Genomic DNA, 23,220 nt, shown 5'->3' on the forward strand with positions numbered 1-23,220 from the left:
TAATGGGAAACAAGGAAATGGCAGACCAACTAAATACATACTTTGGTTCTGTCTTCACAAAGGAGGACACAAATAACCTCCCAGGGATGCCGGGGAACATAGGGTCTGATGAAAGAGAGGAACTGATAGAAATCAGTACAGGTAGACTACCTTTTATCCGAACTTCCGAAAACCGAAACCCTCTAAAAACCAAAGGTTTTTTCGTTCAGCGTAAGTCGTGTGCACGACATGACCAGGGTGGCACATGACTTACGCTGAACAGAGGGTCAGCGTAAGTCGTGCGCATGACCCGACCCCCGCCGACCCCCCCGCCGACCCCGACTCCCGCCGACCCCCCGCCGACCCCGACAACCTCCCCGCGGACTCCCCGTCAACCCCCACCCCCGACCCCCCCACGGACCCCCCCGCGGACCCTCGCCGACCCACCCGACAAATTTCCCAGTCTTATAAAATACCTTCCGAAATCCGAAATTTTCCGTAAACCGAAACACGGCTGGTCTCGAGGTTTTCGGATAAAGGATAGTCTACCTGTATTTGTAGGAAAATGGTGTTAGGAAAATTGATGGGACTAAAGGCCGATAAATCCCCAGGGCCTGATGGTCTACATCCCAGGGTACTTAAGGAAGTGGCCCTAGAGATAGTAGATGCATTACTGGTCATCTTCCAGAACTCGATAGACTCTGGAATGGTACCCATGGATTGGAGGGTAGCTAATGTTACCCCACTATTCAAAAAAGGTGGTAGAGAAAAAGCGGGGAATTATACTGATGTAAGCCTGACATCGGTAGTGGGGAAAATGCTAGAGTCTATTATAAAAGATGTAATAGCAGAGCACTTGGAAAGCAGTGACAGGATCGGACAAAGTCAACATGGATTTACAAAAGGTAAATCATGCTCGACTAATCTACTGGAATTTTTTGAGGATGTAACTGGTAAGATAGGGGAGAACCAGAGGATGTGGTTTATTTGGACTTTCAGAAGGCTTTCGATAAGGTCCCACACAAGAGATTAGTGTGCAAAATTAAGGCACATGGGATTGGGGACAAGGTATTGACTTGGATAGAGAACTGGTTGGCGGACAGAAGGCAAAGAGTTGGAATAAACGGGTCGTTTTCCGAGTGGCAGGCAGTGACTAGTGGGGCACCGCAAGGATCGGTCCTAGGACCCCAGCTGTTCACAATATATATTAATGATCTGGACGAGGGAATTGGATGTAATATCTCCAAATTTGCAGACGACACAACGCTGGGCGGGAGGGTAATCTGCGAGGAGGATGTCGGGAAACTCCAGTATGATTTGGACAGGTTGGGTGATTGGGCAGAAACATGGCAAATGCACTATAATGTGGATAAATGTGAGGTTATCCACTTTGGTGGCAAAAACAGGAAGGCAGATTATTTGAATGGCAATAGATTGGGAGAAGGGGAAGTGCAAAGAGACCTGGGCGTCCTTATGCACCAGTCGCTGAAGGTAAGCATGCAGGTGCAGCAGGCGGTTAAGAAGGCAAATGGTATGCTGGCCTTCGTAGCAAGAGGGTTCGAGTACAGGAACAAGGATGTCTTGCTACAGTTGTATAGGGCCTTGGTGAGACCGCACCTTGAGTATCGTGTGCAGTTTTGGTCACCTTACCTGAGGAAGGACGTTCTTGCCATGGAGGGAGTGCAGCGAAGATTCACCAGGCTGATACCTGGGATGGCAGGAATGACGTATGAGGAGAGATTGTGTCAATTGGGCTTATACTCACTGGAGTCTAGAAGATTGAGAGGGGATCTCATCGAAACCTATAAAATTCTGTCAGGTCTGGACAGGCTAGATGCAGGAAGGATGTTTTTGATGGCCGGGGAGTCCAGAACCAGGGGTCATAGTCTAAGGATAAGGGGTAAGCCATTTAGGACTGAAATGAGGAGGAATTTCTTCGCCCAGAGTGGTGAACCTGTGGAATTCTCTGCCACAGAGGGCGGTGGAGGCTAGTTCATTAAATATATTCAAGAAAGAGTTGGATATATTTCTTGAGGCTAAAGGGATCAAGGGATATGGGGAAAAGGCAGGGACAGGGTACTGAATTTGGATGATCAGCCATGATCACATTGAATGGCGGAGCAGGCTCGAAGGGCCGAATGGCCTACTCCTGCTCCTAGCTTCTATGTTTCTATGTTTCTATGTGGCATCACGACTCGAATGATGCACAAATCATCTCATCAAGTAAGAACAGACTTGCCTTTTTCATGAAGGCAGCAGCCTAAAAACCTAAAGTGCATTAACTTTGCAAAAAAGAGGAATTTCTCCTTCACTTACATTTGACATCTCCAACCACTTCTCATTGTCCCATAACTCCAAATGGCAGCAAGAGGGGCAATTAGCATCTCAACAAAGTAAAACTGTGAGGCTTACAATATTCATACGCAGCTTTGATTTTTTAAATTATTATTGAAGCACATTACAGCTGAAAAATCATTTTAATTGGTTCAAAGCTTAAGGCTCTGCATGATAGAAAGTGGAATAAATTTCTATTACGAGCAGCAAAAGAATATCCTCTTATTCTCTGTCTCCCTCCAGCTTGGCCTGATGGAGAATTATCAGAAGCTGGATTCTCTGCTCAAGGGCCTCCGGCGTCAGCTGCCATTTACACACACAACAATCGACTGGAACAAAATCATCAACGCCAAGATTGTGAGAGAGGTGGACCTGGCACAGGCACTATAAGATTCTAACTCTGAATGTCTGAATTTTCATTGATATCTTTGATGTCTGGCTCACAATATTAGTCATTATATTTCAAAATTAAAGTGCATGCATAGAAATACAATCTGGTCTTATCTTTATTACTACATTTATGTCTTCCTGCACAAGAATAAGCTAAAAATTTCTTTGCACTCAAAGTGAGGCATCAATGGTAGGAAAAAGAACACTTTTCCAATGAGTTCTAGCGTTGGGTATAGTCATCAGTTATAACAAGGGTTAAGGCTTCCTCTGCTTCAACCTCAATCATGCACTAAATCTTCAGCCTCGGAAGACTGCCCTGTACTAGAGTAGCATTTCCATTGCGATCAGTAAGAAAGGAGATTGTTATTCTGCATTCTAATCTGGATTTTAACTAGGCAAGTACAGGTGGTTTCTTGGACAATGCGTTGCCATGAATATTTATGCTGCTCAGAGATGCATCTGATCCACTTATCCAAAATAGGACATTAAGGCAAACAGAAGGATGGGTCAACTACAGCCAGGAAGTTCCACATACAGTATTTGAATATTGTAAGTTTATAAAGGCAATAAAGACAGGACATGCATTTATATAGCACCTTTCACATCCTCAAGATGTCCCAAAGCGTTTCACAGCCAATAAGTTACTTTTGAAGTTAGCCACTGTTCTGTAGGAAAACATGGCAGCCAGCGCATGCACGGCCAGGTCCCGCAAGGCCAGGTCCCACAAACACCAAATGAGCAGATAATTTGTTTTGGTGGTCATGGTTGAGGGATAAATGTTGGCCAGGACACCGGGAGAACTTTTTGATCTTCAAATAATGGCATAGGATAATTTCCATGCACCTGAACTGGCAGACAGGCCTCTATTTAACATCTCATGCAAAAGTCACCACCTCTAACCACTCCCTCAGTATCACACAGAAGTGTCCGCTTCGATTATCTACCCAAGTCCTAGAGTGGGGCATGAACCCATAACCGTTGATTCAGGAGGAAAGAGTCAATCTGATACTTGAATGAATTTCATATAAAGACAGGTGGATGTGCAGCCCTGCCATATGGCTAAAAGGAAATCCACTGTAGACACCTTTGCATCACTGACTAAAATTAGCTGCATGGCACATAAGAGGAGGGTTGGATTGTATTCGGTATGTCAGATTGTCTCAAATTGCTGTAGTAATGTCCAGTGCAAAGGCAAACCACAAAGCAACATTCATGAACACGTCAGCTTCTGTGCCAACTTTGGAAAGTGAGTGGTTGTCATCAGGGTACCACAATAACCTGAGGGGAAAAGTTCAAACATGTTATTTCTTGTGAGGATGAGTTTCTTTCTATTTCCTGCCTTTTTTGTTTTGGTCATCTGGCATTTTACAGGGCAGTTAACCTACTCCAAGACCTCTACCAATCTGCCAATGCGAGATGCTCAAGAGTAGCCTCAAAGATGACCATCTCCTTTGAGGAAGCTCCTGGTGTCTGGTTTTCATGAGGTTTCTTCTCAGCACAGCCAAGATCAGAAAATCCATGGGCTGGGAAGGGAATTATGGGCACAAACCCACATGGAAGCAGTTTCCAATCAAACTGAACTGTGGACTGCAGAGTACAGCATCATCAACTGCACAAACATACAGTTGTCTAAGGGGAATATCCTAACATATTTATCAGCTGAATATTCTCAACAGATCACAAATATTAAAGTGAGGTCCTAGAGTTAAAATGCCCATGCTGACGAGTACATGGGGTCTCTCGCCCACACCAATCCCGACCCAGGTAAAAATCAGGGCTTTGGTCACATAACAAGGCAACGGGCAGTGAGGTTAAATAATAAAAATACACGGATAAGGGAAAAGGTTTCTTCAACAAAACATTCCAATTATGAGGTGTCTATGGTACAACCTTACTTGTGTAATGAGATTTTGGTATTACTCACCACTCCACATATGCCACCTTCAATTAAATCTGCATGGCAAGTCCCTTACTTTGCAATGGTTGGTCAGTATCAGAATTGTCACCAGTCGATTACAAACCCAGGTCTTTCTCTATGACCGCAGTGTCAAAACACTGTTTGGGGTTTCATTTTTTTCTTAGCGCATTGATTGTGATTTATTAAGGGTTCATTCTTTAACAGGCCTTTATGGATATCATAGGCTGGGAGGCCACAGCAAGCCTCAGAGTTGGCGAGGTTTGGTCAGGCAGTAATGGGCTGGATTTGTTCAATGATCAATACATACTTTCACTGTGACAATACTTTTCACTTTCATCAGAATTCAAGCAGCATATGTGTTTCTCTGCAAAATATGGCAGGTATAGTTATTGCAAGTCAGCATGATAATGCCCAGGCGCTCAGCCTGTACCTTGCCCCCTCTCCCCATAGGCTGTAAACTCAATTAATGCAAATCCACAAAATGAATGCACAATTAGCACACCTGCCGGCACAAATGCACAGAGGAAATTAAATCTCTGATTCATTCGTAAGAGCCAATTGAACTCACTAATACCATGCCCTTATCTGTATGTTCGAAAAGGAGATTATAAACAGCTTTTTGGCTCACCTACACGCGCTTCTTAAACCTTGACTGAGCATGGAGGGAAGGGATATGGGCTCAGCACCAAGATGGGAGGGATGAAAATAGTCTGAACAGTTTTCTTTATAACGGGCCCAAATAACGGAGTAAACTAGATAGGACGATTGGATTTTTCTCTTTCCCCTTTGTGCTTTTACATATGAAATCAGATTGAAAATGAGACTGTCGCAAAAAAAAGTTTTAAATCTGAGGCTGCTGGGCTATCAATAATTCCAACTGGAAAAATGCATCCACCCCATATGGCCCTCCTCAATCCCTGTTGTTATTTGTGGTCCCCCACCACACAACAACAACTTGTATTTATATAGCACCTTTAACATAGTAAAACGTCCCAAGGCGCTGCACAGGAGTATTTTAAGACAAAAAATTTGACACCGAGCCACATAAGGATAAATTAGGGCAGGTGACCAAAAGCTTGGTCCAAGAGGTAGCTTTTAAGTAGCGTCTTAAAGGAGGAAAGAGAGGTAGTGAGGCGGAGAGGTTTAGGCAGGAAATTCCAGAGCTTAGGGCTTAGGCAACAGAAGGCACGGCCACCAAAAGGTTGAGCGATTATAATCAGGGATGCTCAAGACGGCAGAATTAGAGGAGTGCAGATATCTCAGGGGGTTGTGGGGCTGAAGAAGATTACAGAGATAGGAAGGGGCAAGACCATGGAGGGATTTGAAAACAAGGATGAGAATTTTGAAATTGAGGTGCTGCTTAAACGTCAAGAGTTCTGATGAAAGGTCATCAACCTGAAACGTTAACTCTGTTTCCCTCTTCTCAGATGCTGCCTGACCTGCTGAGTATTTCCAGCATTTTCTGTTTTTAATAGAGAAATATCTGTTCTCAGTTAATCAGTGTGCACTACTGTAAGTTGAGAGGACACAGGCTCTCCTCCAATGATTACCCCCATGAGTCCCCAATCTCAGCAAGGCAGAGGGAAGAGATTTCCCAAGTGGGAGGAAGAACAAATGCAATGGTGAATCGCCAACACCACTTTCACACAGCCCCTAGTGGCTGCCGAATGTCTCCTGACCAAGATCTACAAATGAAGACACTCAACCTGGCACTTGATTGGGTAATAATCTGAGGCAAATGAAGATCTAAAGTAGCTTAAAATCAGGGGGATTTAAAATAAAACTCACTGCACAGATGCAAAATGGGCTGTAGCGGATTTGTCCCCCGTTATACATCTGACCTGATTTTCCTTTCCATTGACTTCAATAGAAAGGACAATCGAGCAAGGTATACAACGGGTGTGCTATCCACTACAGCCCATTTTAGGCCCCTGTCGAAGTTGATTTTCACCATCCCCCCGACCCCACAGCTGGCAGGACCAGTGAGTCACTACCTGTACAAAGCCGCACTGTGTATCACAACTACAGAATGGTGATTTCTGCCCTGCATAAAAATAAACCCCTCTAATTTCCCTTGCTAAAACTCACTGGAATGTGCAGGGATGTTTAAACATATGCACAACATAAATAATGTAACAGTTGAGGTTTAATACATGAACCATTGGTCGAATCACTTGTCACAAGATCATTCATTATGAAATATCTCTTCTATTGGACTCGTATCGTGTGGCATCCTTCTGTGTACTGGATTAATCACTGCATTGAGGACACAGCTCAGGCACACAGGCTGACTGCATGGGGGAAAGAGTAGTTGGTTTTGGTCTTAACCCATTGCCATGAATGCTTTGCTCACACGTTAACAGCTGGGCTTAATATGTAGGCAAAGAGTCCATAGCTGCAGGTTTAATGTGAAAGTGAGTCCTTTATTGCCAACTTTAATCCCCGTCAGCAATTGCACGAGCCCAGAGGTCCATCACATGTTCCGCAGCTCATCTTACTTACTACACGGAACTTACCGTACAGGAACACCTCTGGCTCTCAGTGCACGATAGAGCTCATGACCTTGTGTTGGGTGAACCCGTTTGTCTTTCTCACCCAACATTATCAAAACTGGAGTCCGCGCCTGAGAAAACAAACATAATATATTTACACACCCCGGGGAGAGAGACAGCACTACAGTTAATAAGATTGAAATGCAATTCCTAGGAATTAAACACCCTTTGACATTAAATTTGCTCAAACTGAAAACTTAATGACTTCATCCCTCCATCCCCCACTGCCGTCTCCTCATCGTAAAAAATAATAAGCCCTCAGTTGTAGACATGCCCTTAAGGTGGTGACTAAAGGTAAAAGGAGCGTGATTTTATTTCAGTGGTTTGAGTTTTCATTGCAGTAATTGGCTTTATTCCATGTTGTACATTTTATTTTTCAGTCGAGTGCATGTACAATGTTGCTTCAGGAGAAACTGTAGAATATCAATCGAACCTGATCCTGCTTCTAGATATAGGATCATGGCCAAAAGTGGCTCGTCTGAAAAGAGCCAATAATATTTTACTGAATGTCTGTCACTCGGTATAAATTATAACTGATAGAAGGCCGTGGTTTCAAGACCGATGGGAAGGTCGCTAGTGAAGGTTTCCAATCTCTGGGCTTTTGTGTGTGGGATATGCTGCATCATTCACACATGTAATGGCCTCAAATCAACCTCCTACTGCACACACTGTAAAGGCTCCATTGGTCTGTATGTATGAAAAGTCAAATAAGTACCACCTCGGTTAGGTATTTACCCAGAGTTCCACCTGTCCCATCACGGATAGATGCTTACAGATACAGTTAGCTTTCCATTTAATTGAAACAGCATTCACATCAACTGACACGCACACACACTTAAAGCTGACATTTCTACCACGTCATTTTCTCTTTGTGGCAATATTTATGTTATTTTAGAAAATAACATCCTTCCGGTTTACTGATGAAGTTACTTTTCTCCATTCTCTGCTTTAGCACTATTCCGACAGCTAACACCAGCAGCCTGCTTGCAGGGTCTTGCTAATCTTGCTCCCGTAGATGTGAAAGAGTGACATGGGTGTCTTGCACTCTCTCTTTTCTCCCTCAGGACATGCCTGTCTGTTTGTCTGGGTTGTTTTCCCTGGACGGCCCATTTATGATCAGTACCTCACTGTGTTAAGAACTGGGGGGGGGGGTTGGGATACAACTATGACTCTAGACCAGTGAGGCTGTGCGCATAATATTCGGCACCACAATGTCACTCTGACTAAAACACATGCTGTCCTCAGTTTAGATAAGCCTTGCACCAAATTCTGTGGAAGAATCTCTTGTTTTAGGTGGAGCAAGTATTACAGTTTACTACTTACCCGAGAAACGTGTGTGATGGGTGATTTGCTCAGAAGTGCTGTCAGCACAGAGGGAGTGGGCAACTGGTCTGGGGCAAAATCAAAGCCAGCCTGCACCATGGTACTGTTGGGGAAAGCACAGTAAAAATCACAACACTCGACTTTAATTGGAATTTCCATTTTTTTGGCAATTTATTATTCCATGTATTTTAAGCCAAGGCCTGCCTGTACTTTAAGTCAAGGCAGGCCTGAAACCTTGTCTCTGTTGCTGAGATTATACACCTATTAGCCCAAACCTCTGTAATGTCTTATTTGCCCCAGGGGTACTAGATGCCAGCCAGGCAGGACATCTCCTTTCAATTTGCCCTCCCTCCGCCAATGAGACATGGCAGCCTCCGCCAAGCATCTTTCTAACCCAACATAGCTCAGATTGGGAACTAAGTTGATATCTTCCCACTATGGCATGGAGCAACACTGTTGCAATGCACAGTACCATTGTGCAACTTGCATAGAAGCTCTTTACATAGACAGGACTCCCAATTCCCCAAAGTTATTGAACTGACACAAATATGTTTTGAGAAAAATGTATCCGTCCATTTTTTAAAAATACAGGAACAGTATTAGAAAGCGACTCCTTGCACCGTTGTACAGCATTCACAAAAACAATAGAAATGCACTCAACTAAAAAGAGTGGTGTTGGTGAAATTGTTAGATATTGAACACTTACCCCAAGCATATTCAAGTTATTGTACTAATTGTGATTACAGACCCCCTCTCCATGGAGTCCTATATCCAACTATTACAAAGCTGCAGCTGTGCTTAGAGCTTGGTATTTCCTTTGTGGTATGCCTGCTCTGTACCATTGCTGACAGTTGGGGGGATCCGTTTAGAAGTCAAACAAGGGTTTTATGGGGCAATATTTGGTCTCACTTGAAGATTTCTAAGCTGTAAAAGGCTTTAATGAAACAAAACTAAGTAAACTCCCAGTGATCGGTCTCCGAATGCACGATAATAAAAGTCAACCACAGAAGAACCCTGGAAATAGAGGATACACTTCAGGGATACTGTAGACAATATTTATCCATTGGGTGTTCAGGATCAAATAACACACAAGTCTCACATCAGGTGCGACCATTGGGTAATCATGTCTAAGCGAATGTAGTAATGTTCATAATGTAATGGTCCCTGTCCCTAAAGGAGGGGGAGAGAGAGAGAAAGAGAGAAGGCCACATAAAATCTGCCATATGATGAGAATATCCTGCAGAAATACTCCTTGACGTGTGTGTGCGTAAGTTTCAAATTTGAAGGCCAGCATCATGTCTCTCCATGTCCAATTCTCTTAATGAAAAGTTCAGCTGTGCAAACCTTTTCTTGCAACTTAGAACCTCAAGTTCATCTTCGTCACTCTTCATTGGATCCCCTCAAGTGCATCAATGTCTATGTGAAGACAGAACTTTCTTTTTAAATTTGTGCTTTTCTCTTGGTGCATGGACATGTGATTGGATGAGCATAGATAAAAGAGAAATTGATTACACACTCAAAGGGCTACAAAACATTTAAACAACCAAACCTACTTACCATAGATGCAGGTGATACAACACACGGTGGCATCATAACGTCAAAGAATACAATGCATTCTGAAAATACTTCAGTGAAAATCATAGCTTATGGTCTGAGCAATGTAGGTTGTGGTATAGTTATAAATATTACAACAAATCAATAGGTGGGGAAATGCTTTAGCTACAATTTACTGGTGATAGGTTCATACAAGTTCTAGCAACTTCGGACAAAAAAAGGATAATTTTCTGTGCTCTTTAAAGTTAGAGATTTTTCCATTTTAGGCACATAGTGATAGTGTTAACATTAAGCAGTTCCAGGTCAGGTCAGGTGCAGCCAGCTCCCTCTGCACTACCCCAATGTGCCTTAGCTTGAGAATGAAAACAGTATCCCTGACTGCACCAGCCATCCTTATGGTCTCCGAGTCAGATTGTCAATTTAGTGCAAGGTTAGTGCAATTTAATGCTGTGTGTCCACAACTATCCAAACTGTGTTGTACAAAAGCAACTGCGACTCTTCCGACGCCCTCCGCCACTTTAACAGTTTCCTGGCCCCAACCGCCTCCTTTTCATTATGGACGTCCAATCTCTCTACACCTCGATCCCCCACCAGGACGTCCTGAGGGCGCTCCGCTTCTTGCTTGAACAGAAGTCCAACTAGTCCCCATCCACCACCCTCCGCCGCCTGGCTGAACTTGTTCTCACATTGAACAACTTCTCCTTTAACTCCATTCACTTCCTCCAAATTAAATGTGTTGCTATGGGAACCCGCATGGGTCCTAGCTTTGCCTGCTTTTTCATGGGATATGTGGAACATTCTTTGTTCCAGTCCTACTCATGTCCCCTCCCTCACCTCTTTTTCCGGTACATTGATGACTGTACCGATGCCGTTCCTGCTCTCGCCCTGAACTAGAAAATTTCATTCACTTTGCTTCCAATTTGCACCCTTCCCTCACCTTCACATGGTCCATCTCTGACTCTTCCCTTCCTCGACTTCTTGGTCTCCATTTCTGGGGATAGGCTATTGACAAACATTCACTATAAGCTCACGGACTCCCACAGCTACCTGGACTACACTTCCTCCCACCCCACTTCCTGTAAAGACTCTAAAATAACAACAGAAAATGCTGGAAAAACTCAGCAGGTCAGGCAACATCCGTGGAGAGAAATTTGAGTTGACGTTTCATTTTTTCTTGTAATTTTTCCACTCCTTTTCCCCCCCTCCTTTCCATTTGTTTCTCTCTCACACCTGGCAGCTATCTCTTGCCCTGCCAGTACACTTCACACCTAATCTCAGCCTATTACCATCTCGTCTAGCTTCAAATACCTTTTATTGTCTCTTTTACTTCTTTTGTCCGATCGCAGCCCTGCCTTCGATCTATTTTCTTTTCTTTCCAGTTTTGAAGAAGGGTTCGACCCAAAACGTCAACTCAAATTTCTCTCCACGGATGTTGCCTGACCTGTTGAGTTTTTCCAGCATTTTCTGTTGTTATTTCGGATTTCCAACATCTGCAGTATTTTGCTATCATCCTGTAAAGACTCTATTCCATTCTCAGTTTCTCCATCTCGGTCGCATCTGCTCTGACGATGCCACCTTCCATACTAGTGCTTCCGATATGTCTTCCTTTTTCCTCAACCAAGGATTCCCCTCTACCATGTTTGACATGGCCCTCGACCATGTCCGTTCTATTTCCCACACTTCTGCTCTCACCCATTCCCCTCCCTCCCAGAACCATGATAGGGTTCCTCTTGTCCTCACCTTTCACCCCACCAGCCTCCACATTCAACGGATCACCCTCCGCCATTTCCACCACCTCCAGTGTAATCCCACCACCAAACACATCTTCCCCTCCCCTCCCCTTTCAGCATTCTGAAGGTACCGCTCCCTCCATAACACCCTGATCCATTCCTCAATCACCTCCAACATCCCGTCCCCTTCCTGTGTAAGCGCAGGAGATGCAACACCTGCCCTTTTACCTCCTCCCTTCCCACTGTCCAGGGTCCCAAACACTCCTTCCAGGTGAAAAAGCGATTTACTTGTACTTCCTGCAATTTAGTATACTGTACTCGCTGCTCACGATGCGGTCTCCTCTATATTGGGGAGACCAAACGCAGATTGGGTGATCGCTTTGCAGAACATCTTCGTTCAGTCCGAGCTTTCAGTCGCCTGTCATTTTAATTCTCTGTTCCACTCCCACACTGACCTCTCCATCCTCGGCTTATTACACTGTCCCAATGAAGCTCAACGTAAGCTTGAGGAACAGCACTTCATCTTTCGATTAGGCACATTACAGCCTTCTGGACTCAACATCGAGTTCAACAATTTCAGATCATAGCCTCTGCCCCTATTTTTTTTCCACATGGCGGCTGTTGATGATTCTGCCATTCCCATTTACACTTCATCTAGACTGATCTTTTGTTTCTTAACTTGTCCCATTACCATCTCCTTTTGCCTTGCACCATCATCCCTTTTGTCTTTTAATCTCTCCTGCCTTCCATCCTATCACAGACCTTCCCTTTTGTTCTTTCCTCCCCTCCCCCCGCCCCTACACTTGTTTAAAAATCTGTTACATCTCTAGCTTTTTCCAGTTCTGACGAAGGGTCATCGACCTGAAATGTTAACTCTTGTTTCTCTCTCCACAGATGCTGCCTGACCTGCTGAGTAGTTCCAGCATTTTCTGTTTTTATTTCAAACTGTGTTATACCTTGTCCAAGCTCAATTCACAGCAGAGGGCCCTTGAAACCAACAGAGGGAAGAGACTTTCACCACACCACATTGAGCTGGAATAAAATCCAGGTCCCAGAGGTGAAAGACAGCATGTTAAACCAGTGAGGCACCAGAATTTCATTTGTCACTAGAGCAAGAATCTACCGATGGATGCACTCTTTACACAGGCATATACCCCTGGCAACAAAATATAAAGTATATTATTTAAAAGCATATTGAATCCAGGAAGGAAAGGTCTGCACTCACTGGTCAGGAATGTCTGTTGTCCCCAGCTTGGAAGCCAGATTAATGACAGGATTCCTTGTGGCAAAGGCCTTGTAGAAACCAGGATATTGGCCAATCAGGTGACAGCCAATAAAGCCTCCATGTGAGCCACCAATCAGCAATACCTTCTCAGAATCCACACACCCTTCCTTTAGCACACTTTCGACAGCATACTGAAACAAGAGTGAAGCTTTTGGAACAGCAGTACAAAAACAGACACTGTGCTAGGAGAATTCACTAACTGGCCCCTCACTATAATGATGGTAATATAATGCCATGCTTTGATGCTCCCTTTTATACATGCAAGATTTCTAGTTTTAACCACTATGGAGTAGGCAGAAACAGGTGAATGCAGATCTAATGTGGCATAGGAAGTGGCACAGATGGAATTCCAAGGAACAGTCTCCAGCACTCGAGCCTCGGCTATTCCAATAACTCCATCAATTCTTAAATAAACACACACAGGTTGAGGGCTGAAGACAACAGGGCAGCAATTCTGTGACTAATTTTTAAGTCACCAGGAGCAGTGACTGCTCTGTACCCAGACACTTTTTCCCGCAATTTCTTCCTGGCACACTGGGGCATGGAAACACCCCAGAATGAAATCCTAATTAACTATTACATTTAATGTGACTGTACCACCAGAATAAAACCTACTGCTTGTGCTGCAGCACTCTGAAATGAATTTGGAATCTATATCCACGCCCCTCCTATACCCTATGCAAATAAAATCTCATCCTATTGCAAACAGCTATACCGTCAACAACTAGAACTCTTGGAACCAGTCTATTAAAGGGAATGCCTGTGGGGAGAGAGAACAACTTCATTATGTGAAAGGCGCTATATAAATGCAAGTCTTTCTTTTATTATCAAGTATCCACTCATATGGTTGAATAGGAAAGGTTGTGCTGTCAGGTACTGCACTCTCCGAAGAATGCTGATGTGTCCTCCTACAATAACAGCCACTGGTAGACAAGCTCACTGTGTGCCTTGGCTCCGTGCTTTCCTTCCAGCTCGAAGACCTGGCATGAGAGGTCTCCAAGCAGGCGGTCAGCAAGTGAACGAAGCTTGCAACTTCTCCTCATGGGTAGTAGACAAGCCTACAAACTATTTGGGGCAGAAGGGGAGTACTTTAGTAATGCTTCTGTTTAACTGTTAAATAATGATAAAGGAGCTATAATTTAACAGTTTGCATTGTTCAAGTTGAATAAAAATGCTGTACAGCAACCCATGAATGTTTGTGTCCTCATTTTAATATTGGGTCATCTTCACTCACTGAAATAATAAATAGAATGTTGTGATTTCTCCTTTTAGTACTTGTACACAGCAATTTATCATTGGGCCACCATTCCTAAAGCAAACATGGTTACTGTTGGCTGCTGCTGAAACTCTTCTGCAGTGTTATACTGTGCCATCTATTCTGCTTGCATAACTCATTACCTGTACATCCTTCACATCTTGGCTTCCTATGTTACCGGGCAGTGAGCGAATACTGTCTTGTCCAAAGCCACTAGATCCTCTGTAGTTCACTGCAATATACAGAAAACAATCCCATCAGAATCGGGCTTCATGGTAGTGCAGTAAAATGAAGCTGGGCTAATGATTTAAGATTTTACAAGGGTCCACAACAAGGCCAGGCTAGTAATTTACTTCCCTAAGCTGGACAGTCCATCAGAATGACGTGCAATAAGGATCGCCTATAATAGTAGTTTAATTGAAGTCAGAAATAACTTGGAAAAGGTTATATAAACGGGTCTTTTTCTGAGTGGCAGGCAGTGACTAGTGGGGTACCGCAGGGATCGGTCCTTGGACCCCAGCTATTCACAATATATATTAATGATCTAGACAAGGGAACTAGATGTAATATCTCCAAATTTGCAGACGACACAAAGCTGGGTGGGCGTGTGTGCTGTGAGGAGGATGCCGAGAAACTACAGGATGATTTGGACAGCTGGGTGATTGGGCAGAAGCATGGCAGATGCAATATAACGTGGATAAATGCGAGGTTATCCACTTTGGTGTCAAAAACAGGAAGGCAGATTATTATCTGAATGGCAATAGATTGGGAGAAGGGGAAGTGCAACAAGACCTGGGTGTCCTTGTGCACCAGTCGCTGAAGGTAAGCATGCAGGTGCAGCAGGCAGTTAAGAAGGCAAATGGTATGTTGGCCTTCATAGCGAGAAGGTTTGAGTAAAAGAACAAGGATGTCTTGCTGCAGTTGTACAGGGCCTTGGTGAGACCACATCTTGAGTATTGTGTGCAGTTTTGGTCGCCTTATCTGAGGAAGGATATTCTTGCCATGGAAGGAGTTCAGCGAAGATTCACCAGGCTGATACCTGGGATGGCAGGAATGACGTATGAGGAGAGATTGGGTCGATTGGGCTTGTACTCACTGGAGTTTAGAAGAATGAGAGGGGATCTCATTGAAACTTATAAAATTCTGGCAGGACTGGATAGACTAGATGCAGGGAGGATGTTCCCGATGGTCGGGGAATCCAGAACCAGGGGTCACAGTCTAAGGATAAGGGGTAGGCCTTTTAGAACAGAAATGAGGAGGAATTTCTTCATCCAGAGTGGTGAACCTGTGGAATTCTCTACCACAGAAGGCAGTAAAGGCCAATTCATTAAATATATTCAAGAAGGAGTTGGATATATTTCTTAAGGCTAAAGGGATCAAGGGGTATGGGGAGAAAGCAGGGACCGGGTACTGAACTTGGATGATCAGCCATGATCGCATTGAATGGCGGAGCAGGCTCGAGGGGTCGAATGGCCTACTCCTGCTCCTATCTTCTATGTTTCTATTATGAGTTTGTGCTCATTAAGGCGAGAGGAATGTCAGTGCTGGGCAACCGCACCAATATCAACGCAAAACACAGAGCAGAGTTGTCCAACCTATGGTCCTAGGGTAGATATCTACCACTCCTACAGCCCCACCAAGATACCCTCCAAAGTTTCCTTCCTCAGCCTTGGCACTGAGCGACTCCTCATCCTTGGTGATTTTGATCTTTATCTCAGTGTACCTCGTCCTCTTTCCCCCAAATTCATTGCCCTCCTCGTCCTCCCTAAACTCCTCTACCCATATTCACTGCCACCTCCTCGACCTTGCCATCTCCCACGGCCTCGCTACTTCCATGGTCTTGATCAGAGGCAGGGCCATCTCCAATCACTTCCTCACCATCTACATCCCCCTACCTCCTTCTAACCACATTTCCTTCTGCATCCATCCCCGAAAACACTTTCCCAAGTCACTTACAACTACACTTTCAAACTCCCAAATACCAAATATTTGGCCTTCCATTCACCATGATACTACTGTAGCCATTGATATGCTGAACCATCCCCTCATCTCCACCGTTGATGTGCTTGACCCAGAAAAACCTTTACCCTCTCCCACCCTTAGTAGGGCCATCTTTGCTCCCTCAACTCCCACGGATGCAGACTTGGGACTATCTGAAGAACAACTGGTTTAGCCATCCATCATTAGATCTGGCTGGACCATATCAAGCATTACCAGGCCTCACACTCCTCTGCCAAAACCATCCACTACTCCAGGGTCATCCTGGAGAGCAAAGATAACCCCCAGCTACAGGGCCCTGGAAGCAGAAAAGGAAAAATGAACCAGGTTTCCCACTCTTGACTGTTACTCACTGATCTCTTTGTGTGGTTGCCAAGTGAGGACAAGATTGGATTCAGCTGTGCGGCCCCCACGGTCAAATGCCATTTTGGGTAAGGTACTGTAGAATGATTGATTAACACAGGATCGCACCCAAAATGGAATCAATGTCTTCAGGAGTGACGTAGGGGAGAAAATTGTCAAAAATAGAATTATAAAATCTGGTACTAACCGAGCAACACTGTATATCCCAGCCTACAAAGAGCAACAGGCAGCAACATCCAACTAGCAACAAAGACTGAGTTGGGTCCCCCTGCGGAATGAAGCACAGAGTGTGAGAGAGATGGCATCAAGATGTACATTAACATGGCTGAGTGGGCTACTGACACATGATAATAAAGCTGCAGCTCCTTTCCATTCCTCCTTTTGATTTGTCTACACTCCACTGCACTCCAAATAGTTAATTGTGTGAAGCACTTGGAGATACGATAACATGCTATGCAAATGTAAACAACTTCTTCTCCAGTCCTGATCAATGGCTGAGCAATTCGCCAACATTTTAACTGTCAAAATCCTACCAAAGAAATTGCTAAAAATGAGCAATGTAAAAGTAGACAAAGCCATATCATGTCTACTTTTCTGCTAAACTAAGTGAATGGAAGAAAATGCATCTCATGGTAGCAGTTATAAAGTCCACAGTAATTCTGTAATTCTCCTGCCGCAGGAGGGGCGGGTGGGAATTGACAATGATTGTAATGCCCCAGTGGTAGAAAGACCAACTCATTGGCCCAGAACTTCGGGTCCCCATGGGTGAGTACGCACGGGGTACTCACCCGTAGGCCCAATTGAAGTGCCGGTTTCCTGCATGCACTGCGCATGCGTGGGAAACCGACACTTCTGTTCCCCTGAAAGGAGGGGTTAAGAGGTCGAACGCGTGCGCAGGAGAGGCTGCGCGTGCGCATCGAACTTAAGTTTATTTTGCAGGTTTTCCCGGGAGGGTAAGTCTCCAGAAGTTACACATGTAAAAAGCAGTCGCAAGGCCTGCTTTTTACAAGGTAAGTGGTGAATTAATTAAAATTAAAACATTTTTTCCACAGGTTTATTATTTTTAAATACTTTAAAGAAGGTAAGTTTATTTTTAGCCCTTAGAAAATAAAATTATTTTTTCAAAAATTTAAATTATTGTTTAAAATAGTTATTTCATGTAATTTAGTTTATTTAAAAATGTGATTTAAAAAAAAAATTATTTGAAGATTTAGTGATGTTTTGGGGCTCATAGTATTTATAAGTTTGACAGCCCTTCCTGTCAAACTTATGAATGAAGCATTCTCTGCTCCGATTGGCTCTCCATGGCCCACGTGATCCCAGGGGATGCATCGAACTAACTGCGCCCCTGGGATACGCAAGCACTGCGCACCAGCAGTTGGAGCAGGCCCAGGATCGGAATTCCACGGGAGCCCACAGTTCAACGGCCGGCGCGCAAGGTAAGTGCAGGTCGGGGGCTTACACCCGCGGGAAGCCCCCGACCCAAATTTCTGGGCCAATGTCTAGGCTCACAAATGTCCACAAAGGCAAAGTATCAAAGGGCAATGATGCCTGTGGAGCTGACCCTCCTCATGAGGAAGGGAACAAGAGGAAGCAAGAGGAGGATAAAAAAAATTAAAAAGCGATAAAACATGACCTAGCTGAGCATAACGTAAAAACCACAGATTAGAGTGGTGCAAGGTCACCAGGGTATACAGAAGCGCAACAGTTAAAAAGGTGTTTCAAAAGGAAATGATATTTAGCTAAAATCTTCATTTAATAGATATGGCTCTGCTAAGTGATCCCATGGGTCAAATAGGCAATATAAGCAAGGGGTTCTATCTTGGACATCATTGGTGAAAGAGTCCACTATGAGCAGGGGTGAACAACATTGGACATCAAGGGCTCGATTTTGCCATTGGGGTCGGGCTGGGGTGTGTCAGGTGGTTTTCATGTCAGGACCCCGACTCCGATGTGAAGTGTGAAATAAGTGCAATTTCCCCCTAATTGGGCACTTGATTTCCAGCGTGTGGGAACCCCTGGCCCAATTAGTCTTTCCATCCTGAATGTCACCTCCGATGACATCATCAGTGCTATTGGATTTAAGGCCTGCAAGCAGCCTTGCTTCTTCTGGAGACTGGAAATGCTTTGGACATTGTATTAAGGACTTTATTTACCGACCATGTCCACCAGCAAGCAAAAGTGTGCACCTCGCTTTGATGAGCCCTCCCTCCAAGCTCTGGTGCAGTGAGCAAGATCTAATAAGGAGGCGCTCTTCCCTTCCTCAGGGAGAAAAAAGCCACCACAACAGACTAAAGCTGTGTGGCTCCAAGTGGCCCAGGAGGCCAATGCCATCTCTATGTGCTGCAGTGCAGGAAAAGGTTTCATGACCTTCTCCGCACAGGAAAAGTGAGTATGACTTTCTCATCACCCTCAATCTCATCCCCATTGCCTCTCCTCACCAGCACTCTGCTTTGCCAACCTTTCCTCCACATACCACTTGACACTGACATCCCTGCACCCTTACCCATTCCCTCTCTTTCTATGGTCACATTCACTTAACTATTCGACCATGCAGCCCTCACACTCCCTATCACTGTGACGCAATGACAACTTACAACACACAGGGAGGGCCCTTTGTCTCCTTCTAAGCATCTATGCTATGGATTCTCTACATTCACTCCTTCATTCTCACTCAAACTCCACTTGTGTCCCTCATTGCAGGAAAAGAGAGCCCACAATAAGAGGGAAAGAGCGAGGACAGGAGGAGGGCCATCCTCAGTAGCCCAGCTCACCACCTCAGAGGAGGCATCCCTGGAAATTGCCAGGATCGAGGTGGATTCCCAAGTGGGGGACGGACACGCGGGCGCATCACAGCAAGCTGGTGACAGAATAGTTTGGCATCTCTCTCATTGACATTGCATGAGTGACTGATAATGATTCTGATGCTCTAACAGATTGACAATTCAATGTGCATGCAACCTTTACCTCACATCTCTCTTTCCTTTACTCCCCCACAAGACCATCGAGAGCCCCCGTCCCCACTATCCAGGAGGAAGAGCCTGAGCTTCCAGACTCCTCAGGGGAAGCTGCAACCTCTGAGGGCGCTCCGTCAGCAGAATTAAGCACACCCTGCACCAGCGCAGACACTCACACCTCAGTGGGACCTTCGGGACATAGAGTAGAGTTGTCACCTGGTGCATCACAGCTCACAAGTGAGCATCAGCAGATGGTGGAGACAGGGAGAGCAGTGGAGAGTCCTCATCGCAGTGGAGAGGACGCTCCCAGCTCGGCTCTGCTGCATGTCGACCCTGTGCCTCTGGGTCCATCCAGAAGGAGAGCGGCGCTGGAACTCCAGGAACAAGTGCAGGAGTCTCTGGCAAGTTTTGTCTCCAGGGTCGCTGTGAGTGTGGAGCGAATGGAGGAATCCATCGCTAACATGAGCAGAGCCTTTGTGGAAGCGTTGGCGCATGAATGCATCACCACGGAAAGGATGGCAACCTCCTTGGAAAGGATGACTACCGCCATGGTAAGGCTGGCCACCATAGTAACTTGAGTGTAATGTTGTGTTTAATTTTGAAAAGCCATCAGTTGCTTGTCATAAAAAATTCTGATGGCAACTGTTGCAGTTGTGGCGTGTGTCATTTCGCTAATGGGACTTCCACATTGAGGGCTTAAGGCGACTTGCAATTGTCAGTATGGTGGTCAGAGTGATAGGAATCCGCAGGTTCTTGGCCATTGTAAGAAGGTGCGAGACAAAATTGTTTGATTGTGCAGGCTAAGCAGATCTGGCCAAGATGAGTGCGTCCCTTGCATCCCAGGCAGCAATGTGGTCGCGCGCTGGCGCCTTCTGGCCTGTGCAGCGTCAGGTGGGTGAGCAGCAGCTTGGCACTCCTGGTGCTGTTGTTCATAGTTCTGCTGCTGCCACGGCTGGTCTTCATCCGAATCTGATGTCCAGGAGGAAAGGAAATAAATGGTTCCCATGCTTCTGGTATATGCCTCAGTTGAGGAAGCGCTCAATCAACGTGGCGAGAGGGGTTTCCTAGGAAGTCATACTGGAGATGGGTGTCAGGCTCCAAACTTCCACAACAATGGGTATGCCTGCTAAAAGTTCCCCCAGACCTGAGACAACAAAGTTCTGCCACCTGCAAATGATGATTGCTGAAAACTCCTTTTTAATGGTGGAGCTGCAGCTGTTAGTAAGCAGTCCACTTGTGAGGTCACCAGGATTCACTGGCGTGTTCCAGAGGAGACGTGCAGGACGTGGGAAAAGTGGTAAAATCAGAAAGGCCTCTCAAAATGGGATTATAGAGGCACTTAATTGGTTGTTAAGGGCCTATCCCGCCTCTTGGAGACGGGATGGAAACGGGGTCAGAAAACGCGCATTTGGGAAAATTGCTCGGAGGCGGGTTCAGGCCCGCCCGCCATTTTTTGCGATTTTATCACCTCACACGCCTCCAATCCCGCCTCCTCGGGCCTGGCAAAATCAAGCCCTAAATCTTGGGAAGATTCTGTACATTGAGGAAGCTTGGTTCTGAAGTAAATCCTCACTAACGACATCCCTTTACTTTTCTGACAGCTAATGGGCAAGTCCATCAACTTGCCTCTAGTTTAAACATCCCAACATTTAAAGGTTAATAAACTATGTACTGCTTGTCACAATTTTTAATCTCCAGGCTCAATTTAAATGGAGGAAGAACTTAAGAAAGTATGGAACATAATACTGGTGCTCCTTCCAGGTACAATCTGCCTTATTACGGACTCTACTCCTCCTATCTAATCCCAAGAGAAAGTTCTGTGAAGTTTCTTGCCAACCCACAAAGAACAGCCCATATTAATCTAGAAACAAATGTTAACAGGACACAATTCAACCTTCTACTCCTGTTCCCTTAAATGCACATTTTCCACAGTAAAGTGCGGCAGTGTGCTTCCACTTACCATGGGGACTTACAGCAAGTGGAGGTTTGACACCCTTTTTCTGTCCGGGTATGAGCAAGATACCTTCAAACTGGAGGCCAGCTGACAGCAAACCAGGAAAGAACAAAGCACAGTTAAAATAAAGCAAAATAATGCGGATGTTTTAAAATAATTCTGAGCTCATTTCTACGCAACATGTCTCTCTTGGGGCCCCACACCTCCCTCTTCCTCAAATGAAAAACAATTTGACTGTCAGCGCAATATGGGAAGTCACTACTGGCCTTTTGCGGTGGTGGGAAATCAATTAGGACTTGAATTCTAACTGTGCACATTAACTAGTCCTGACAGTCCAGCATAAGCAAACCACGACTGTGCCAGATAAGCAAGATCTAGGCAAATGGTGGCCTGAGGGAGAACATCTCATTCCCTTGCCCACTGATATTACTGCTTTAGCTCATCAGCATGCAAGACAAAGAATATGAAATAATAAAAAACAGTATGACCCGAGCACCAGCTGTCTCCTGATGGCCTAGTAGGTAATGGCACACTCAGTGTAGTATTAAGCCAAACAGACTAGAATGTTCCAGAACCTTCTTGCTATCCAGTGACTCCTGCTGTTACGTGCATGTACGAAGGTTGGGAGAATATGGGGTCAAGCTTGTCTGTGGCACCCTCCAGAGTCAAATAATCCATTTATGTTTGGTCGATTACATGTAATACCAGCCTAAATCCATAGATACAGACATCTGGGAATGAGCTACGTGGAGAAAAATGGCTGAGAGAGAGTTACGCACAGGAACAGGATAGGTGTGGGAGGCAATTAGAATGCAGCAACAGGAAAAAAAAGTCACAAAGCTCTTCGTAAAATAAGGCTGTGAGCAGACACTGAAAATGGAGCGATCAAAAAAGATTCATCAATAAAAATACAAATAATCTTGGGATTAAGGTCTGACAGATGCAAATGGTCCCAAGACACTTACGGAATTTAGGATTCTCCTGTTCGAACGGAGGTGTAAAAGTCAGGATTTTCCACTCTATGCCTGGCAATGGTTCGGCTTCATCTAGTGCCCGCCAAGTGATCCCTTGCTCTTGGCCTGCAGCCGGCAGGAAACCCACTTTCTATAGAAATGAAATAGCTTTTACAAAACTCATCAACTATTGTCTGTGATGTCCTGTCAAAAGGGGCTGGTTATGGTTGTGGTCTGTGCTGTGCTGAGTTAGCAGGCCAGGGTGTGGTTAATAGGGATGAAGCAGTTCTCTGCAGTGTTGCTCCTTTGATGTAGATTCATGAAGTTAAAGGAAGCTAGGCAATGCCTTGTAGGACATTTTGCAAAGCATCTATATATATAAAGCGATGCTTCTGTCTGTCTGTCCTTCTGTCTGTCTATCCTCACGTGTGCGTCTGTCGGGCTATGCGCTCGAAAGTTACAGAGCGTACCTACGCGTGCGTTGCGTCGAAAGAAAGCTTACCTTTCCAAAACGGTCTTAAGCGTATTTACGTTTCGGCCGGGCTAAAATCGCGCCCGCGGTATCCGAAAAACCTTCAACATTCCGCTCATTAGCATCTCATTATCCGCTCATTAGCGACAGAGTGACCTCGAGGTCGACCAGCGTGCGGCCGGGCCCTCCTACGGTTGAGTGAC

The 23,220-nt window shown here is 45.0% G+C and overlaps 2 protein-coding genes across 10 annotated transcripts in view; one reads left to right on the top strand and one right to left on the bottom strand.

Moving 5' to 3' along the window:
• LOC147110958 (F-actin-capping protein subunit alpha-2-like) overlaps nucleotides 1-2,806 on the top strand; it is a 45,502-nt gene extending 42,696 nt beyond the window's left edge. For both annotated transcript variants that reach the window (XM_086001383.1, XM_086001385.1), the window contains exon 10: nucleotides 2,557-2,806. In XM_086001383.1, the coding sequence (XP_085857509.1) occupies nucleotides 2,557-2,703 (147 nt within the window). In that variant the 3' untranslated portion in view covers nucleotides 2,704-2,806. The remainder of the gene's footprint in view (nucleotides 1-2,556) is intronic.
• LOC147110959 (acylamino-acid-releasing enzyme-like) overlaps nucleotides 2,438-23,220 on the bottom strand; it is a 79,885-nt gene continuing 59,102 nt past the window's right edge. For 2 of the 8 annotated variants that reach the window (XM_086001379.1, XM_086001378.1), the window contains exons 15-22: nucleotides 22,558-22,696; nucleotides 21,599-21,679; nucleotides 16,869-16,949; nucleotides 14,464-14,552; nucleotides 13,006-13,196; nucleotides 8,497-8,599; nucleotides 7,138-7,244; nucleotides 2,438-3,981 (exon numbers count right to left, since the gene is read on the bottom strand). In XM_086001379.1, coding sequence (XP_085857505.1) covers nucleotides 3,864-3,981; nucleotides 7,138-7,244; nucleotides 8,497-8,599; nucleotides 13,006-13,196; nucleotides 14,464-14,552; nucleotides 16,869-16,949; nucleotides 21,599-21,679; nucleotides 22,558-22,696 — 909 coding nt within the window. In that variant the 3' untranslated portion in view covers nucleotides 2,438-3,863. Of the gene's footprint in view, nucleotides 3,982-7,137; nucleotides 7,245-8,496; nucleotides 8,600-9,840; nucleotides 9,955-13,005; nucleotides 13,197-14,463; nucleotides 14,553-16,868; nucleotides 16,950-21,598; nucleotides 21,680-22,557; nucleotides 22,697-23,220 lie in introns of those variants that run through there. The other 6 variants (XM_086001380.1, XR_015080019.1, XR_015080020.1 and 3 more) reach the window with 6 other exon arrangements.

Source organism: Somniosus microcephalus, chromosome 11, assembly GCF_052327205.1.
Source record: "Somniosus microcephalus isolate GS21.2 chromosome 11, FLI_Smic_1.0, whole genome shotgun sequence".
Lineage (NCBI taxonomy): Eukaryota > Metazoa > Chordata > Chondrichthyes > Squaliformes > Somniosidae > Somniosus > Somniosus microcephalus.